The 15,966-nt window shown below is 34.4% G+C and overlaps 4 protein-coding genes across 4 annotated transcripts; 1 reads left to right on the top strand and 3 right to left on the bottom strand.

Moving 5' to 3' along the window:
* Nucleotides 1-1,477: 1,477 nt before the first annotated feature.
* Nucleotides 1,478-4,090, bottom strand: LOC128393663 (peroxisomal targeting signal 1 receptor-like). Its single transcript, XM_053353858.1, has 2 exons — nucleotides 3,855-4,090; nucleotides 1,478-3,728 (listed from the first exon to the last, which is right to left on the bottom strand). The coding sequence occupies exons 1-2, from the start codon at nucleotides 3,936-3,938 to the stop codon at nucleotides 1,791-1,793; spliced, it is 2,022 nt and encodes a 673-aa protein (XP_053209833.1). The 5' UTR covers nucleotides 3,939-4,090; the 3' UTR covers nucleotides 1,478-1,790.
* Nucleotides 4,091-4,158: 68 nt separating this feature from the next.
* Nucleotides 4,159-5,111, top strand: LOC128393665 (coiled-coil domain-containing protein 25-like). The gene is made up of 2 exons (XM_053353860.1): nucleotides 4,159-4,874; nucleotides 4,959-5,111. Exons 1-2 carry the CDS (start codon nucleotides 4,281-4,283, stop codon nucleotides 4,992-4,994), a joined length of 630 nt encoding a protein of 209 aa, XP_053209835.1. The 5' UTR covers nucleotides 4,159-4,280; the 3' UTR covers nucleotides 4,995-5,111.
* On the bottom strand, nucleotides 5,057-6,160 carry LOC128393664 (non-structural maintenance of chromosomes element 1 homolog). Its single transcript, XM_053353859.1, has 2 exons — nucleotides 5,926-6,160; nucleotides 5,057-5,728 (listed from the first exon to the last, which is right to left on the bottom strand). The coding sequence occupies exons 1-2, from the start codon at nucleotides 6,032-6,034 to the stop codon at nucleotides 5,160-5,162; spliced, it is 678 nt and encodes a 225-aa protein (XP_053209834.1). The 5' UTR covers nucleotides 6,035-6,160; the 3' UTR covers nucleotides 5,057-5,159.
* Nucleotides 6,161-6,397: 237 nt separating this feature from the next.
* On the bottom strand, nucleotides 6,398-15,653 carry LOC128393661 (nipped-B-like protein A). The gene is made up of 6 exons (XM_053353857.1): nucleotides 15,252-15,653; nucleotides 13,565-14,961; nucleotides 12,282-13,251; nucleotides 11,723-12,205; nucleotides 7,596-11,641; nucleotides 6,398-7,498 (listed from the first exon to the last, which is right to left on the bottom strand). The coding sequence occupies exons 2-6, from the start codon at nucleotides 14,675-14,677 to the stop codon at nucleotides 6,902-6,904; spliced, it is 7,209 nt and encodes a 2,402-aa protein (XP_053209832.1). The 5' UTR covers nucleotides 14,678-14,961; nucleotides 15,252-15,653; the 3' UTR covers nucleotides 6,398-6,901.
* Between the last annotated feature and the right edge of the window lie 313 nt (nucleotides 15,654-15,966).

The raw sequence follows: 15,966 nt of genomic DNA, 5'->3' as shown, positions 1-15,966 counted from the left end.
CGGTGTGACAAGTGAAAGCTCTCCCTCTTTCGCTCGCTCTCGATGTCGTTGGCCTTACATTGTATCGATTTGTAGACAAAGAGTGAAAGTGACGAAAAAAAGAAAGAAAAGAAAGAAAAAGTCGACAACAAATCACGAAATGTAAACACAGAGTCCAAAATAAAGGTACTAATCAAGTTACCAAATGAAGCGAGGTAACAACTCATTAGCATGATGGTAACAATTGAAAAACAGATTAAGGTGCTGCGAAAGGAAAAGAAATGGGAGGACTTTAGAACTTTTAATTAACTAATTGGTAATTATTATGATGGAGAAAGTGAGATCAGAAAGGAGAGAGAGAGAGATTAATTGAATGATTAAGTTCTATTGCAGGTTCGATGATAGAAAAGAGTAAGTTGATTAACTAATCGGAAAGATAAATACGAAAAGTGTCTCGATAGATTTACGATAATTTTGATTGTTTGTGATTATCAACGAGTTCGAGTGTCTAAGTGAGCGTAGCATTTGACGAAATGATCATCAAGATCATTTTGTTCCCGTTTTCTCGGTTAATTAAACTGAATAACAGATAAGTTAACAATTTAAAAGCAAATCAAGAGAAACAACAAATCATATAATTGAATCAACAACAATCATAAGCAAATTACAATTTCATTAATCATCATAATCAGATTAATCAATGAATCGGGTTAAAGTGAAAGTAAAACAATTGAAAGAGGTTAAAGTTTATATAAGTTAATTATGGAAATAAAATTTTTCACAACAATTAGTTAATCATTTACAATTATTAACTGATTTCCGGTCAATGTGAATAATTGATTACTATCATTTACATTTTCTATTTTTAATTGTTATCAATAAATTGTTCATTTCGTCTGAATATGAAATTATATTTAGTTAATTGTTGGTTCGATTAGTTAATTTTAATTTGTAATATTTTTCTGTGATCTGTCAATTGTGACGAGAGACTTGATTGTTGTTATTATTATATAAATCTGATTATAATTATTGGTGATGATTAAGATGATTATGATGATGATGCTAAACTAATTTCTTTCCTTCCTTTATATCAATCAGCTGGAACAATCAATTAGATTATCAGGTTAATTTTAATTCTTATATTTTTTAAAGAGACTAGAAAATCGCGTTTAATTTTTCACGGATAATCAGTCATTTAATTTTGTTCACTTTTAAATTGTTATCTAAATTTTAATGATAATATAATTCCTTAATTGTCTACAATTAGTCTAATCTTGTTGACTTCTCAATATTAAAATTGGTGTAATCAATATTGTCTGATTACCTTCAATGATAATAACTCACCTTTTGATTTGTGGTGATTAGTAAATCATTCAGGCAGCCAAGTATTGAAATTGTGTTAATTGTGTTCAAAAAGTTTGCTAATTGTTAAGAGTTTGGGTAAATATTAGTTTCATTGACCATTGGTGAGTTTGATTTAATCATATTATGGGGAAAATTTTGATTGTTTTGGTTTTTAATTTACGATAAAATTGAGATATAAAAAAAATACAATTTGATCATTGGTAATAAAAAAGCATTTAGCAAACAATTAATATCACTTTTAAGCCAATTGTCTAGCAATTAACTAATTAATTTAAGTTTCCCATATAATCTCATGATAATTTTTTGTTGATTTTAACAATTAAGTTACATAGTAATGAGCTTGATTGAATTTCTTGTAATTTCTTGTTCAAGGAAAATATTGCAATTAACTTTAGTTCTGTTTGCTTGTTAATTGCTGATCATTTAAATTTCCAGTCATTGGTGATTTAGGCTTGATTGTAATCGGATGAATTGATATTAAATTGACGATTAAGAGACTCCAAATCTCTCGAGTCAATGAACTTGTACAAATCTTGACGAGACATGAGTGACAAAACCAAACGAAGAGTTGACCAAACGTTAGCGGACATAATTTTGTGAGAGGATTGACCATCAACTCCTTGACCAGCTCTTTGTAAATTAAGGACGGACAAAAAGTGTTCAGCTGCTTGAAGGTGAGCACCTAAATTGATACAAGCAATTCCTAAATTGAATCTCGACCTGATGAAACCAGGAGAAAGAGAAAGCGCTTTTTCATAAGCAGCAACCGCTTCCTCGGATCTGTCACCATTGGCAAGAGTAGCACCTAAACGGTTCCAAATAGTGGAATCATCAGGTCGAACTGAAAGAGCCGCTCGGAAACAATCAGCGGCTTTCGAGTATTCCCCAGTAAGATTGAGTAAAACACCAAGGCCACATTGGATGTCAGCATCTAATGGATGAGGTGATAAACGAGCTGCTTGTAAGTACATATCACGAACCCGTCGAATCTTTTCCGACGTGACAACTTCCAGGGTTGAAGTTTTATACTCTTCGGGTACGAGAGATGAATAATGTGGATTACGAATTATCCAGAGGAAAAGGTTTTCACATGCTTCCCGGGGCTCTGATTGATTGGTGTGGCTCACAGCGAGAGCCATTAATGCAATTAGGTTGTTTGGTTCAAGTTGAATGCATTTTTTTAAAGCCAAAATGGCGGATGAATCGTGTTCATTTTGAGCTTGGCTGGTACCTAAAAATTGCCAGTATAAGTGTTGAGAGGGATCCTTTTGACAAGCGGCTTCGAAGTGTAAAACTGCTGAGGGTATATCACCTTCTTCCAGTCTTTTCATTCCCTCAGCGAAAGGATCAGTTACATCTTGATATGGATTATTTGAGTTGAATTTATATTCGGCATTTGCAGCCTGGGAAGAGTCTTGATCAGCATCAGCCATGAACTCAGCGGGCATTTCGGGAAAGTTGTTGATCCTTGAATTGGCTCCTTTGTGATCTGCAGCCCATTCGGATGACAGGGAGTCCCAAAACTCTTGATCATCTCGAACTGCATTTGACTCCCAAACTTCTTGAGCAGTGGCAAATTCACTTGCCCAAGCCTGGCTTAGAGCGTCAGTCTCGGTGTCATTGGCAATAATACCATCTTCGGTAACTTGATATTCACCGGAACCAATTTTCTTAATAAAATTAAGAAAATCGGTTGATTGTACTTCGGGATCATCTCTCATTGATTCGACAAATTTTCTTGCTTCTTCGGGAAGAGTTGAAGTATCATAGTCTTTCCTTAGAGCTTCAACCTGATCAGCTTTGACCTTTTCCTCTTCCAGAGTACGATGGAAGTCATCAAGATATTCACTTGCTGCTTTAGATCCAATTGGAAGTTGATTTCTTGGCGTAAAAGTCCGTTGTAACATCGACATGAAACTCGGTCTCATGAAACCCGAATTAGATCCTCCACCATATGGTGGCCATTGATGACCTAAAGAGGGTGGCCTTTGGAATGAACCAGAATTCAAAGGTCGTATTGATTTACTATCACCTTGGATGATTGGAAATGCCGATGATGATTGTTGACCTGAGAAAGAGGATTGAGAGGCAACAGTAGCAGAAGTTAGTGGTAATGAAGATGAAGAAGATGATGCAAGAAAATCATCTAACCAATAATGACTATTTGGAGCAACAGTTTGATGATGAGACCGATTATCAGGTAAATTCATAAGTTCTTGTCCACTGATGGCTGGTGATTGCCTCATTTCAGGTTTACTTTGACCCATCGGTCCCAAAGATTGTAAAAGTGATTCCATTGCAAATCTATCCGAACCTTGTAATCCATCGGGAATTTGATTAAGTTGATTTTCAGGTGAATTTTCATTGTTCCATCGACGATTCAACTAAGAAAACCAAAACCAATTCATCAAAACAACCAAAGAAAAACCAAGAAAAAAAGCAAAGAATAAGTTAAATTGTTCAGTTGTTATCTATTTTCTTCCCATTATAAAATACAAATACGTACTCACCTGATCAGAATTGAAGTGATTAGTTAAATTGATCAACGGATTGTTACCTCCACAATCTTTATCGACCAAATTTCTGAGAGCCATAATTAGTTGTGGTGATTGTTTGATATTGTTAAATGCACAAGAATCTCAATAAGATTAATATCAAAAGAAAATTAGATCAATTAAAAGGAAACTGCGAAATAATCATTGAAACAATTAACACAATTTAGTAAACAACTTCTACTCACTAACCAACAATGACATCTAATGGTAAACAGAAACACCTTTTGGCTCTTTCTCTTTCTCTTTCTTTTGATCAGATGTTTGAATTGATTTTCTTTGAAAAGAAAATTTTTTTATTCTTTTCTCTTTTTTTTTCCTCATTTTCTATTTTTATTTTTTAAATTTAAATTGTTTTGATTGTTAAATTTTCTATCGTTCATTATGGTGATTTACTTTAAAAGTGATGTTGTTTCACCTCCGATGACCATTTACATGGGCGCTGATAAGTATGAGAATGAGGAATTGATTAAATGGGGTTGGCCGGAAGATGTTTGGTTCCATGTTGATAAATTGTCTTCGGCTCATGTTTATCTCCGTTTGAATCAAGGTCAAACACTAGACGATGTACCAAGTGTTATTCTCGATGATTGTGCTCAACTGGTTAAAGCGAATTCAATTGAAGGCAACAAAATGAACGATATTGATGTGGTTTACACGATGTGGTCAAATCTTCACAAGAGTAAATCAATGGACGTCGGTCAGGTGGGATTTCGTAGTGACCGAGCCGTTCGTAAGATGAGGGTCGATAAAAGGATAAACGCAATTGTTAATCGGTTGAATAAAACGAAGGAAGTTCGGGAAGTGGATCTACAGGCGATGAGGGAAGAACGTGAAAAGGCTGAAAGAAATAAAGAAAAGGCCAGAGTTAAGCAAATGAAGGAACAGGAAAAAGAAGAGGCCAAAAGACGAGAAGAAGCGGCCAAAGCCCGTTCTTATGATCCGATATTCAAACCAGAATTAATGACAACCAACAAGGTGAGTTGTAGATTAGAATTTAATTGAAAAGGTTGATAGTTTATTCTGTTTTTTTGTTTCTTTTTTTTGTATTTCCTTTCTCAGGATAATGACAGTGATGGTTCAGATGATTTCATGTAAATATTTGTATTTGTTTGGATTGGAAATTGTATTGGTGGAATTAACTTGAAATTAACTAATCATTTCATATATAAATAAATGAACATTATGAACATAATGTTTAATTGTTACTTGTTACTTGAATTCTGTACAATGATGATTTGTGAGATGAGTGAATTGCTTTGCTCAACAATTACAAATGGTACAGTTTTTAAAGTTGGAGAAATACTTATTAGCACAATGAGTGTGTAATTTAAGACCTAAATGGGGACAATTAACACCTTGGATACACATTGATTTACAAAGATCGCAACTTGTCACGTTATTGGGAAAATGTTCCCTCAGATAAACATCCAACTCGGTTAGACTTCGGATACCTAAGCAAATGTTGAACTGATCCTTTTTGGTGGTTAAATATTTCTCTTGAGTCCAAACTTTTAACATTTCATCTGCTTCGCTGACACGTAATTTGACATTTTGATCAATCAATTGAGAAGTTAAATTCAATGCTCCATTGTAATCAATGTAACCACACGGAGAGGTGACTATGGCTGAGATGACTTTCTTGAAATATTCAAGTTGAGCTTTATTGTAGAGAGTAGACAAACGGCTAATATGATTGTCAACTAAATTAATGAACACCAAATGAACAGATCCACTTTCCTCATCGGTAAATTTACGTATTTCAAATCGAAATTCCTTAATTCTTTTATTGATTGTCTTCAATAGTTGATCCAATGCTTTCTCATTGGAAGCTAAACAAAAACACCAAAGTAAAGAAGAAAAACAAAAAGACAACAAACAATGAAAAGAAATTCGTAAAGAACACCAAAATTTAGTTTAAGGAAGGTGAGAGAAACAACAACAATTACAACAATTAAGAAAACCAAACGATTAAGAAAAAAAGCTAATCAAGAAACAAAGAAAATAATTGGAGGCAAAAGATACTCACCAAGCTCCATTTTTATACAAAGATTAAGAGCTTCATCTTTGGGCAAACTTTTACTTCTCATCATAAATTGTAGAAAAGCCTTTTCTTTGTTCTGTAAGGAACCGGACATGGCGAAGAATTGGATTAATTACAATTAATTAGAATCTAAATGGCACCTGAACACTTGGAATTCAATTGAGCAAAAACACCAAAGAAAAAATGAAAACAACGAATTAAAATCTAAACTTCGATCGACGCGCCACCTGATTGGTAAAAGAACAAAAAAGTTGCAACTTTGATTTAATTGTTCGGATCTAATTTGCAAATTAAGGAGAAGATAAATTGTAATCTATTGTTCTGACAAAAGAAAAAGAATTGAATTTATGTTCTATTAAAATACATCATTTTTCTTCTTTTTAATTATATTGTTAATTACTAATAAATTGGATGATTTTCTTACGATTTTAAAGAAACAATTATAATTTTATAAGGATTTTTGTTTTCAGAGTAAAAATGGGATTTTAATGAATTGTACATGGAGAGATTTTTGCTTTGCTTTTATGAATAAATAGAAAAAAAATGATTAGTTAATGATTATGATTTCCTCTTCATTCGATTAATTAGATTTGATTGGACTTTGTTTTTATATATTCATCATCTTTTTGTTTAAGTTGGTTGAGTTAATGGGTTTCCTTTGCCAATCACAATCATCTGTGATAATTAATTTTTTTGTTTTCTTTTGTGTGATGTGGTTTGATTATTACAAAATTGGTTGATTTATAATTGACATAATATTAAATTTATCATCTTTAAGGTAATTTTGTAGATTAACTCTTTTTTCATCTTTGTACAAGGGATGGTGATGGTGGTATATTTGTTGTCTTTGTCTTTGTATGAGTTGTGTTTAAATGTGTGTATGTATATTTATGTGTTTATGTAAAACAATTAATTGTGATGATTGGTCTTTGCTCCTTTTGTTTGTTAATTGATTGGAGATTTACTTTTTGTGTTTCTTTTTCTTCTTTTTAACGGAACTTCTGATTTTATCTACACCATGTGAATTCATGGAAGCCGTTGAAATGGTCATTCTTAATGATCGCATTTCACCATCGTCTCCAGTGTTATTGGTGGTTGAATTCATTGCAATTGGGTTGATGTCGATTAATTTTACTTGACAATCGGACATTTTGATCTTTTCGATTAATTTTTTCTTCTCTTCATCGGAAAATCGAGGTATATTCAAACCATCGTTAGATTGATGGTTACTGTAATTAGAAGATGATATTACTGGATGAGTATGGATGGGCTCATCTTCAACTTCTTCAACTAAAGGTTCATCCTCTTCTTCATCGGATTCACTTTCGATTTCAACTCGATTACGATTATGACTACGATTCTTTTCTCTCTCTTTCTTTTCCTTTGGTACAGGTTCTTTGATAAGAATGGCAACATTTTTACATGTCTCATCTAAACCGGTAAGCTGGAGATTCTTAAAACGTTGGTATTCTTGGGATATTGATTCACGAGTGAAATTTTCCAAATTAATGTTGACACTTGGATAGGCCATAAGTTTTGGTAATAATCTTGGATCAACCTATTGATTGAATAAAGCAAAAATATAAACATGGTTAGTATGAATTTTTAAATAAAATGAATAATTCCAACAATTAAACTGATTGTTTTGCACTTACTTGTCGTCGATGCATTTGCTTGTCCCAAACTTTTTGATTTTCACTTGGTGAATAATCTTGAAATTTGGCATCGGTTATATTGAACAATTCCCTTATCATTTGTTTACACCAATTTAGCATATAAAAGGCTCTTAAACAACGAATCAGTTCGGCCACACCAGCTGAAGAGATAAATTCCTTTGATGAAACTGGTACTTGATCATAACCGTTCTCGGGTTTCGATGTCGACATGTTCTCGGATGTTGACATGTCCAATTTCATTGATTCATCGCCTACTGATGTTCCTGAGGTCATTGAAATGTCCATTCTCATGTCTAACGATGAGTTTAATTTACCCTCATTTGTCCCTTCATCGTCTCCATATTCTGGATAAGTTTTACCATTCGCATCCAACATTCTTTTAATTTCAGGTTTAATTTCTTCTCTTCTAACACTTTTCTGATTACCCTCTTCATCTTCATCATCATAGTCACTGGAGAGATTCAGTAGATCATTGAATTGAGCTTGGATTTGACTTGCGGTTACACTTGCATTCACTTCAAGTTGACTCAATATATACAAGGGCTCATCGAGAACTGAGTAAGGCAACCAAATTAGATTATCGGAAACATATTGTTGTAAGGGAACCAGATCAATTCCTTCATTGTTACGATCAAATAGATTAAGAATACCGACGGACATTGGATCGTATGAGAAAAATGAGTGAGGATCAGACATGAGGTCAAAATATTTCAATAATCCAGTGATAAATGCTCTTCTTGACTGCCGATTACTGGCAATGACGCTGTACAAAGTTGATAATCGACCAGTAATTAATTGATCTTCTGGTGCTGGTTGATTGGCTGAGGTTTGATTGGATGATGATGACGATGACGAGGTAGACGATGAAGTATTGGCTGATGAAGATGATTGTAAGATATTTTCGATTCGATAGCCACGACGACCCGAGAAATTATGAAGTTGGAATGATAATTGTACACCTTGACGAGCCTTCATTGATACAAAACCATGATATTTACGTTCAATCTCATTAAGAACGTGATCAGCACGAGAGCGAATATTGTTATCATCATCGGAGGACATTGCAATAAGATATGGTACAAGTTGTAGAGGATGAACAATGCCACCACGATGAATAATATGTATCAGATTAACTGCCGCTTTACGGACTGAGGTTAATGGGCACAGAGTACACTTTACAATATCAGGTAGATATGTTTGAATGATTGATGATTGAATTGAATTGCTATCACCTTCTTCACTGTCTTCATAAGACATGGTTTTCAAATTTTCCTTGGACCAGTCCAAAGTTTTTGCAATCTCGGCATTAAGTTCATCGGAAAGGTAGTTGGTTAAATTTTTAAGAACACTGATCATGGTTGATTCATAATAAGGTTCCAATGATTTACAATCGGAAACGCTTAGAGCCACATTGAGAATGGTTTTATAAATGTCTTGGGTTTGCATTTGTAAAGTGTAAGCTGGATTCCTTTCAAACATAAATCCTAGACCAGAAAGTGCATTATTAATGATGGCTAAATCACCAACCCTGTAATCGTTTTCTTCTGAAGGCATGTTCCTGGCGACAAACTGTACAAAAAGTTGGTATAATTGTTGCTTTTCGACCAAAAATTCAAAATGTTTGGCGAAAAGTCCACAGGTGTAAAGAGAACGGAGAAGTCGAGGTCGATTCATTGGATTATTAAAATCACTTATTGGTAGCCTGTACAAAGAGTCCAGTAGGGAGAAGAATCGTTTAAAGAGATCTTGGGCTAATTGTTTATTATTAGTGTGTTTGTGAATCAATGAGGATAAACAGGAAACACAAACTACTAACACTTGAGGGTTACTTTGTAAAATAATTTTGGTCAATCCTTCCTCAATGCTGGACAACAGGAGATCTGAGGGATTGGTTAACTTTGGCAGGACATGTTCGATAGTTTGAACCGCTTTGACGAGAATAAGTGAATCCAATTCGGAGGTAATTTTTACCGAAAGGTAAGGTTGAAGGATGGAAATATGATTGACTAACAATTGTGGACACACTTTACTGAAAAGCCAAATTGTCGTCATGGTGGCAAAACAGGTACTTTTACTGTTATTATCAAGACTAGCTTGAGGATCATCGGAATTAGGACCTGAGCCACAAAGAACATCACTAACCAGTACATCGACAATTTGTGCTGATGCTGCGATCACTTGTTGTAATTGAGCTGCTGTTGGTGTAGTCTTTTCATCTTCATCATCATCTAAAGAGTTTTTCTTTCCTTTTCCTTCCGGACCTGAACTAAACAAATTCGTCAACAATTGTTGCAACCACTCGGTTCCAATTCTCTCTGTGATCACTGTTGCCACCACATGATTAATACACTTAACTTTCATTTTTGCTGCTTCTTTATCTCGCTCTTCTTTGAACCACATGGTAGTAAATGTTTCGGTTACCAGTTTTCGAATACCTTCACCGTCATCATTAATTCGTTTGATAATTTTTGAGCAAATTTCAGGCACTCTTTTGTACGATGGATAAACGATACAAATTTCACGAAGAATTTTGATAACTCGTTTTCTAACGGACACACCAGCGTCTAAAATTCTCTCAGTTAATATATCATAATATTTATCAATAAGCTCCTCTGATTGTCCATTTAAAATAAATTTACCAATTAAATCAATAGTCGCCTCTCGAACTGAGGTGCTGGTATCTAAAAGTGCTGCTCTTGTGGCTCTTTGTACATCAGGTCGAGATAGCAAGGCTATGGCTCGTTTTTTGGGTGCGTTATTTAATATGGTGGACAAGGCTTTCATTGCTCGAGATCGCATGGTTGTATTACTTGTACCCGAAAGAGTAGATACTATGTGAGCCAAGGCAACGTCAAACAGTTTCTCCGTTGAAACCAACGAGTTATCCAGGTATCGAATGATTTGTTCAGCTGTTCTTGAATCGATTACATGGTATTCCTCTTCGGAAGCATTTTGATTAGAAGCAGTTCTAGAAATGTCCATAAACTTTTTCACTCGAAGATGAAAATTCTCACGAACTTTGTCTTCCTCGTATTGGTCCTCTTTGATCTTCATTTCCATTTCTCTGTCCATTTCTTTGATGAAACTTGCAGTGAATACATTTTTCTCTTCTAATAGTTTCTCTTCGTCACAATACCTAAATAGATGTTTCCACATTTCACGTACTAACACGTTATCGTTTAGAAGACGATCCTCTTTCTTTTTGGAATTTTTCTTCTTTTTACTTTTGTTGTTCTTGTTGAGAGCCTTTTTAGATTCGTCATCACCACTATCACCTCCTTCTCCATCTTCATCACTTTTAACTTTATCTTCATCTTCTTTCCTTTTCTTTTCATCGTTGTATTCATTATCTTCATCATCAGTATTATTTTGTCGAGTATTTATTTCCATTTCACCACCCGACAGTAGATTACGAAGTCTTGTTTGAACATCGAGTTTCACTTTTTCCACTGAGTTGAGTTCTTTTGCATATCTTGAACAAATGGTTCCCAAATGATCAAGACTGGCTAATTTCATGTTTAAATTTGCACTCATGTTACCAGAACCTGATCCTTTGGCTGGACTCTTGTTGGGAGCTTTAACATTGTTAAGAAACATTTTCATCAAAACTTTGGTCAACATTTGAGATGCTGGCCAGTTAGGCTTGAATAGGGTAACCATAAGATCGTTGACAAGATTTTCAAAGATCACTCGAAAATCAGCATCACTTGAAGCAGCCGAACCTCCGCCAGAAGCACCATGACACTTTTTAAGAAAGGTTGTTAAGAAAGAGAGAGCCGTGAGAAGTGCAGAATCGTATTGCTTACGGAGTATTTGACTTTTATCTTGCTTCTCTTTAGCCTTGTCTATCACTTTATCTTTATCTTTGTCTTTACCCTCTCCTGGTTCACTTTGTTCATTAACTTTGTCATCTTTTCTTCTCTCGGGTACAAATAAACTTTGAATTAACCGCAGTAATAATGCACTAAACATTGAGATGAAAGCTGCCGATTTATCGTCACTTTCAACTTTGTACAAAACTCGACCTAAAAAACAAATAAAGTAAATTATTAATTATTTGGAATAAAATCAATATTAACATAAAAGGAAAGGGAAATTTAACATACCTCTTTTACAAGTTGATATTCTCGCTATTGAATGTAATATTTCTTCTAAAATAACTGGACGATGAGCTTGGTATTGCGAGAATATGGTTGTGGTTAAATTAAGAGCATTAAGTTGAATCTCATTACTAGACTGAGTGGAAGCAGAAGTATTGAGATTTTCAAGGAAGAAAGCTCCAAGGGCGACCCGTGTAGCAGATAATACTAAGGTATCGGTTAGTGTTCCAGCTCGAGCGTTTAACAACTCGACCAGGCAACCAATTAATTCACCCCATTTAACGTACATTTTGTATAAAAGTTTCTTATTGGCCGATGAGAATGGCGAGACAACTGAATTACTCAACTTTTTGGGAGATTTACCACCTTTCTTAGGACTTATGAACATAGTTTGAGCACCACCGATGGTAGTATATTGCTGAATGGTGGTATTCAGAAAGGCAACTATATGTTCAATACATTCTTCTAAGTAGACTCGAGATGACATTCCTAAAAAAATGAAGAATAACAACAATTAATAACAGTTAATTAAAAGGAAAAGTTTTGCAAATAAAAGTAAACAAACCTTTCGATGTCATTATGTACAAAGCTAATAGACAACAATCACAACACATCTCAAATTTTGACATTAGTGATACGGAGTTTGCTATACTTTCTTCTTCTTCGTCATCTTCGTTCATTTCACCAGCATCCGTTGATTTTCTTCTTTTATCTTTCAGACCAGCTGATTGGATAGCTAACTGTTGATTGAGAACATTTAAAAGTTTCCCTAATTTTTCAACAGGTACATTTTGCATGGCATGGATACGCTTTAATTTGGCTGCCAGGCAAACAAACGTGGTAAGTGTTGATGATGTTAAAGTAATATCAAAAAGTGAACTTTTGTTTGCTGTATTATTGTCTCCGTTTGTTTTCTTATGAGATTTACGTTTTCTTGTACCATCCTCAGAGTCTGAGCTTTCATCTGATGATGCGGCGGTGGTTTTCTTATTGTTATTATCCATGTCGAAAAGTTCATCCAACATTGCTTCAAATTTTTCTGGAGCTGGTGCTGAGCTTGTGGAAGATGCCAGTCGAGGAGAGGTTGAAGAAGATGAAAGTGACGATGTGTTAAAAGATGATTTCATATTTGCAGAAGATGATGATTTTGATAACTTTTTAGGTGGAGGAGTGATGATTTCTTCGCTTGCTTGAAGCGATGGTTTTTCATAATATACACTTGATGAGGTTGGTGTGATGGGAGCTGAAGATGGTATTGATGATGATGGTGGTGTTTTAATGGGAGTTGCATTTACTATGGTTGAAGATGATGTTGTTGTGATGGTGTTAGTTATTAAGGTTGGTGTTGCTGTGGGTGGAGTGGGAGGAGGTAAATTGTTTCGCTGTCTTTTCTTTACTCTTTCTCCAAGAGAAGTAAATGATTCAAACGATGTTGGAGAGTAAGATGATGTATTATTCAAATCGGGTGATTCTAATACTGCTCCTTGAGGATGTTTACCACCCATCTCATTGTAACTTTGACTCTTGATTTTAGCCTAAAAAGATTAGATAAAAAAAACAAAACAAAATATCAAAGATTTGAATGGTTTAAATAAAAAAAATGTCAATGAACGTGAGATAAGATGTTTGTATTATCCCAGTAGATTCAAGAAAATTGTAACGTTTAAAAAAGTAACAAAACTTAAAGATAATATTAAAGATGAAACAATTAAGAAACAATTTTTGTAAAGATAATTTCTTAGTCAATCGAATAATTGTTTATAATATTTAATCCCTATTCGCTAAATTATCGAAGATAATTACTATTGCTGTTATGTGCTTGACATTTTGTTCTACCATAAAGCTTACCGAATTATGATTAGGTGGTGCACTGGGTGTACCTGGTGCCGCTGAACCGATATCAGGAAAAGAGCCACTAGAATTACTATTTTCATTACTGTACATTTGACGATTATATGATTGTTGTTGATTTGGCCCACCGGAGGCGGGTGATGGAGCTGATTGTTGTTCATTTATAAATGGATTCCAATAAGCATTAGAGTGGGAACGAGTTTGAGGACCACTTTGAGCTGACGGAGTGATTGGTGGAGTTGGAGGAGGTAATAACACAGGCTGTTGTTGTTGTTGAGGTGGTGGTTGAAGGGTAGGTTGCTGTTGAATAGGTTGTTGATGGTATTGTTGCTGCTGTTGGTGGTGAGGTTGTTGTTGTTGCTGTTGTTGTTGTGGTTGTTGTGGTTGTTGTGGTTGTGGTTGTGTTTGTGGCTGTGGCTGACTTGGTTGGATATTTGAAGAAAGGGAAGGTTGTTTATGAATTACTGGCGGTAGTCTGACATCTTCACCAAAGATATCTTGTCTTTGAAGAAGTGAGAGTAAATAAGAGTTTACTTGTAGATTTTGAGAAAACTCTTGATTTCCCTCGTTCACCGGACCATTGTTCCAATTGAGATTAAGTTCATTTAATTGCTGCCTTGCCTGTAACAGGCTTGTAGATAATTGATGAGATAGATGATGTTGATGCACCAACTCTTGTTCAATGTTATTGCTAATATGTTGTTGTTCTTGATTAACAGTGATCAATGGTTGATTTTGACTTGGTAGCTCAATCTCTGAAGGCAAGGGTAACTCTAATAAAACATCAACCAACGATTGGATGGAAGATAAATTAACCGAAGATGCCCAAGTATTAAGAACATTGGTTGGCACACTCATTGCAGGTCCTCCCATGGTTCCCATTAATTGTTGCTGCGGTGGTATCGATAATGGAGGCTGTTGACCTATGCTTGGAGAAGGTGTTGATGGTATTGGTGGTGTAGGTAAGAGTGGGGAAGGTTGAGGTGGAGGTGGAACCGATCCTGGACCAGGTCCAGGTAGAGAAAACCCATGAACAACACCAGAAGTTGCATTATTGTCATTAAGATTAGAACAACCAGCTAATGAATTTATATCAAACCCGGGGTTCATCTTTTAGGCTGGTCACAAAAAGATGATCTCAGGTTTTTGGTTTTCCTTTTTAAATGATTCAAATTTGGATACACAGAATAGCCCAGTCAAGAGAAAGAGAGGTGAGGAGAAAGATCCTCTGGAAAAAAGAAAAGACGTTCCACTTCCGTTGACTTTGTCAATTGGTAACCAGACAATAAACAAAAAAGGGGTAATAGTAACTATAGTTAATATTTAGATGGTTGATGGTATTGTTTCTTTTCCTTCTTTTTCCAAACATCTACAAAATTCGATGATACACTTTACTGTTGTTATTTGTGGTCGATGTTATATTGATGATGATAAATCAATCCAGAGAAAAATATAAATAAAAAGAAAAGCAGAAAAAAAAGGTAGAGAAAGAGAAAAAAGAGAGATGAGAAAGAGGCAAAAAAAAGGGTACACAATAAAAACACAGAAAAGAAAGAGATTTTTTTTCTCTCTCAGAAAAATACATTGGATCAAACATTAAGAGAAATTATTTATTCTTTGAATGAACCAATTTATTTAACAATTTACGAGATGAATTAGATTAGAAGAGAATATAAATAGTTACCTGAGAATTAGTTAAATTTGATTCACTTATTGAAAGATATTTGTAGTTGGCGAAAAAAAAAGAAACACAGCAGAGAGAAAATGTTCTTGTTTTTTTCTCTTCCAGGTCTCTTTCTATTTCTCTTACTTCTCTTTCTTCTCTATAAAATCTATCTCTTTCTCTCTTTACACCAGAATAATATGTATAAGGTTTGACCCTTTTCTGTCAAAGGTGTAAAGGTAAATTATAGTTGATTAATCAAAGTGTGATCACTTTTTACATCAATAAACCATCGATAATTGAACTTTCTTTTTAATTGCATAAACGGAACACTGAGTTAATTAAATAAAATTAAAAACACAATCCGACAATTTAGAGAGACAGAGAAAGAGAGAAAGAGAAACGTCAATTATAATGGAAGAAGAAGACATTTTGAAGTAGAAAGAGAAGAAGAGAAAGAGAGGAAAAAAGAGAGAAAAAAAATTCTTTTTAGTTGAAAGAAAAAACGATAGATCGCAGCACTGGTGTTCTTTTCTGTTTTGATTTTTTTTTCTTCAACAATTAATTGTTAATACAATTGTATTTATTGTGTTAATTGTTGAGTTAATTGTGTTTGGTTTACAATTAATTATTTAATATTTTCTGATGAAATTTATGGGATTGTTTCGCTATGTGCAAGATTAGACTTGTGACTTTTTTTTTCTCGCTTTTCGATTGTGAGAATTGAAAGTTTAGC

The sequence above is a fragment of the Panonychus citri genome, unplaced genomic scaffold, assembly GCF_014898815.1.
Source record: "Panonychus citri isolate SS breed McGregor unplaced genomic scaffold, ASM1489881v1 Contig00138, whole genome shotgun sequence".
Lineage (NCBI taxonomy): Eukaryota > Metazoa > Arthropoda > Arachnida > Trombidiformes > Tetranychidae > Panonychus > Panonychus citri.
This window is presented reverse-complemented; position numbering and strand designations above follow the sequence as displayed.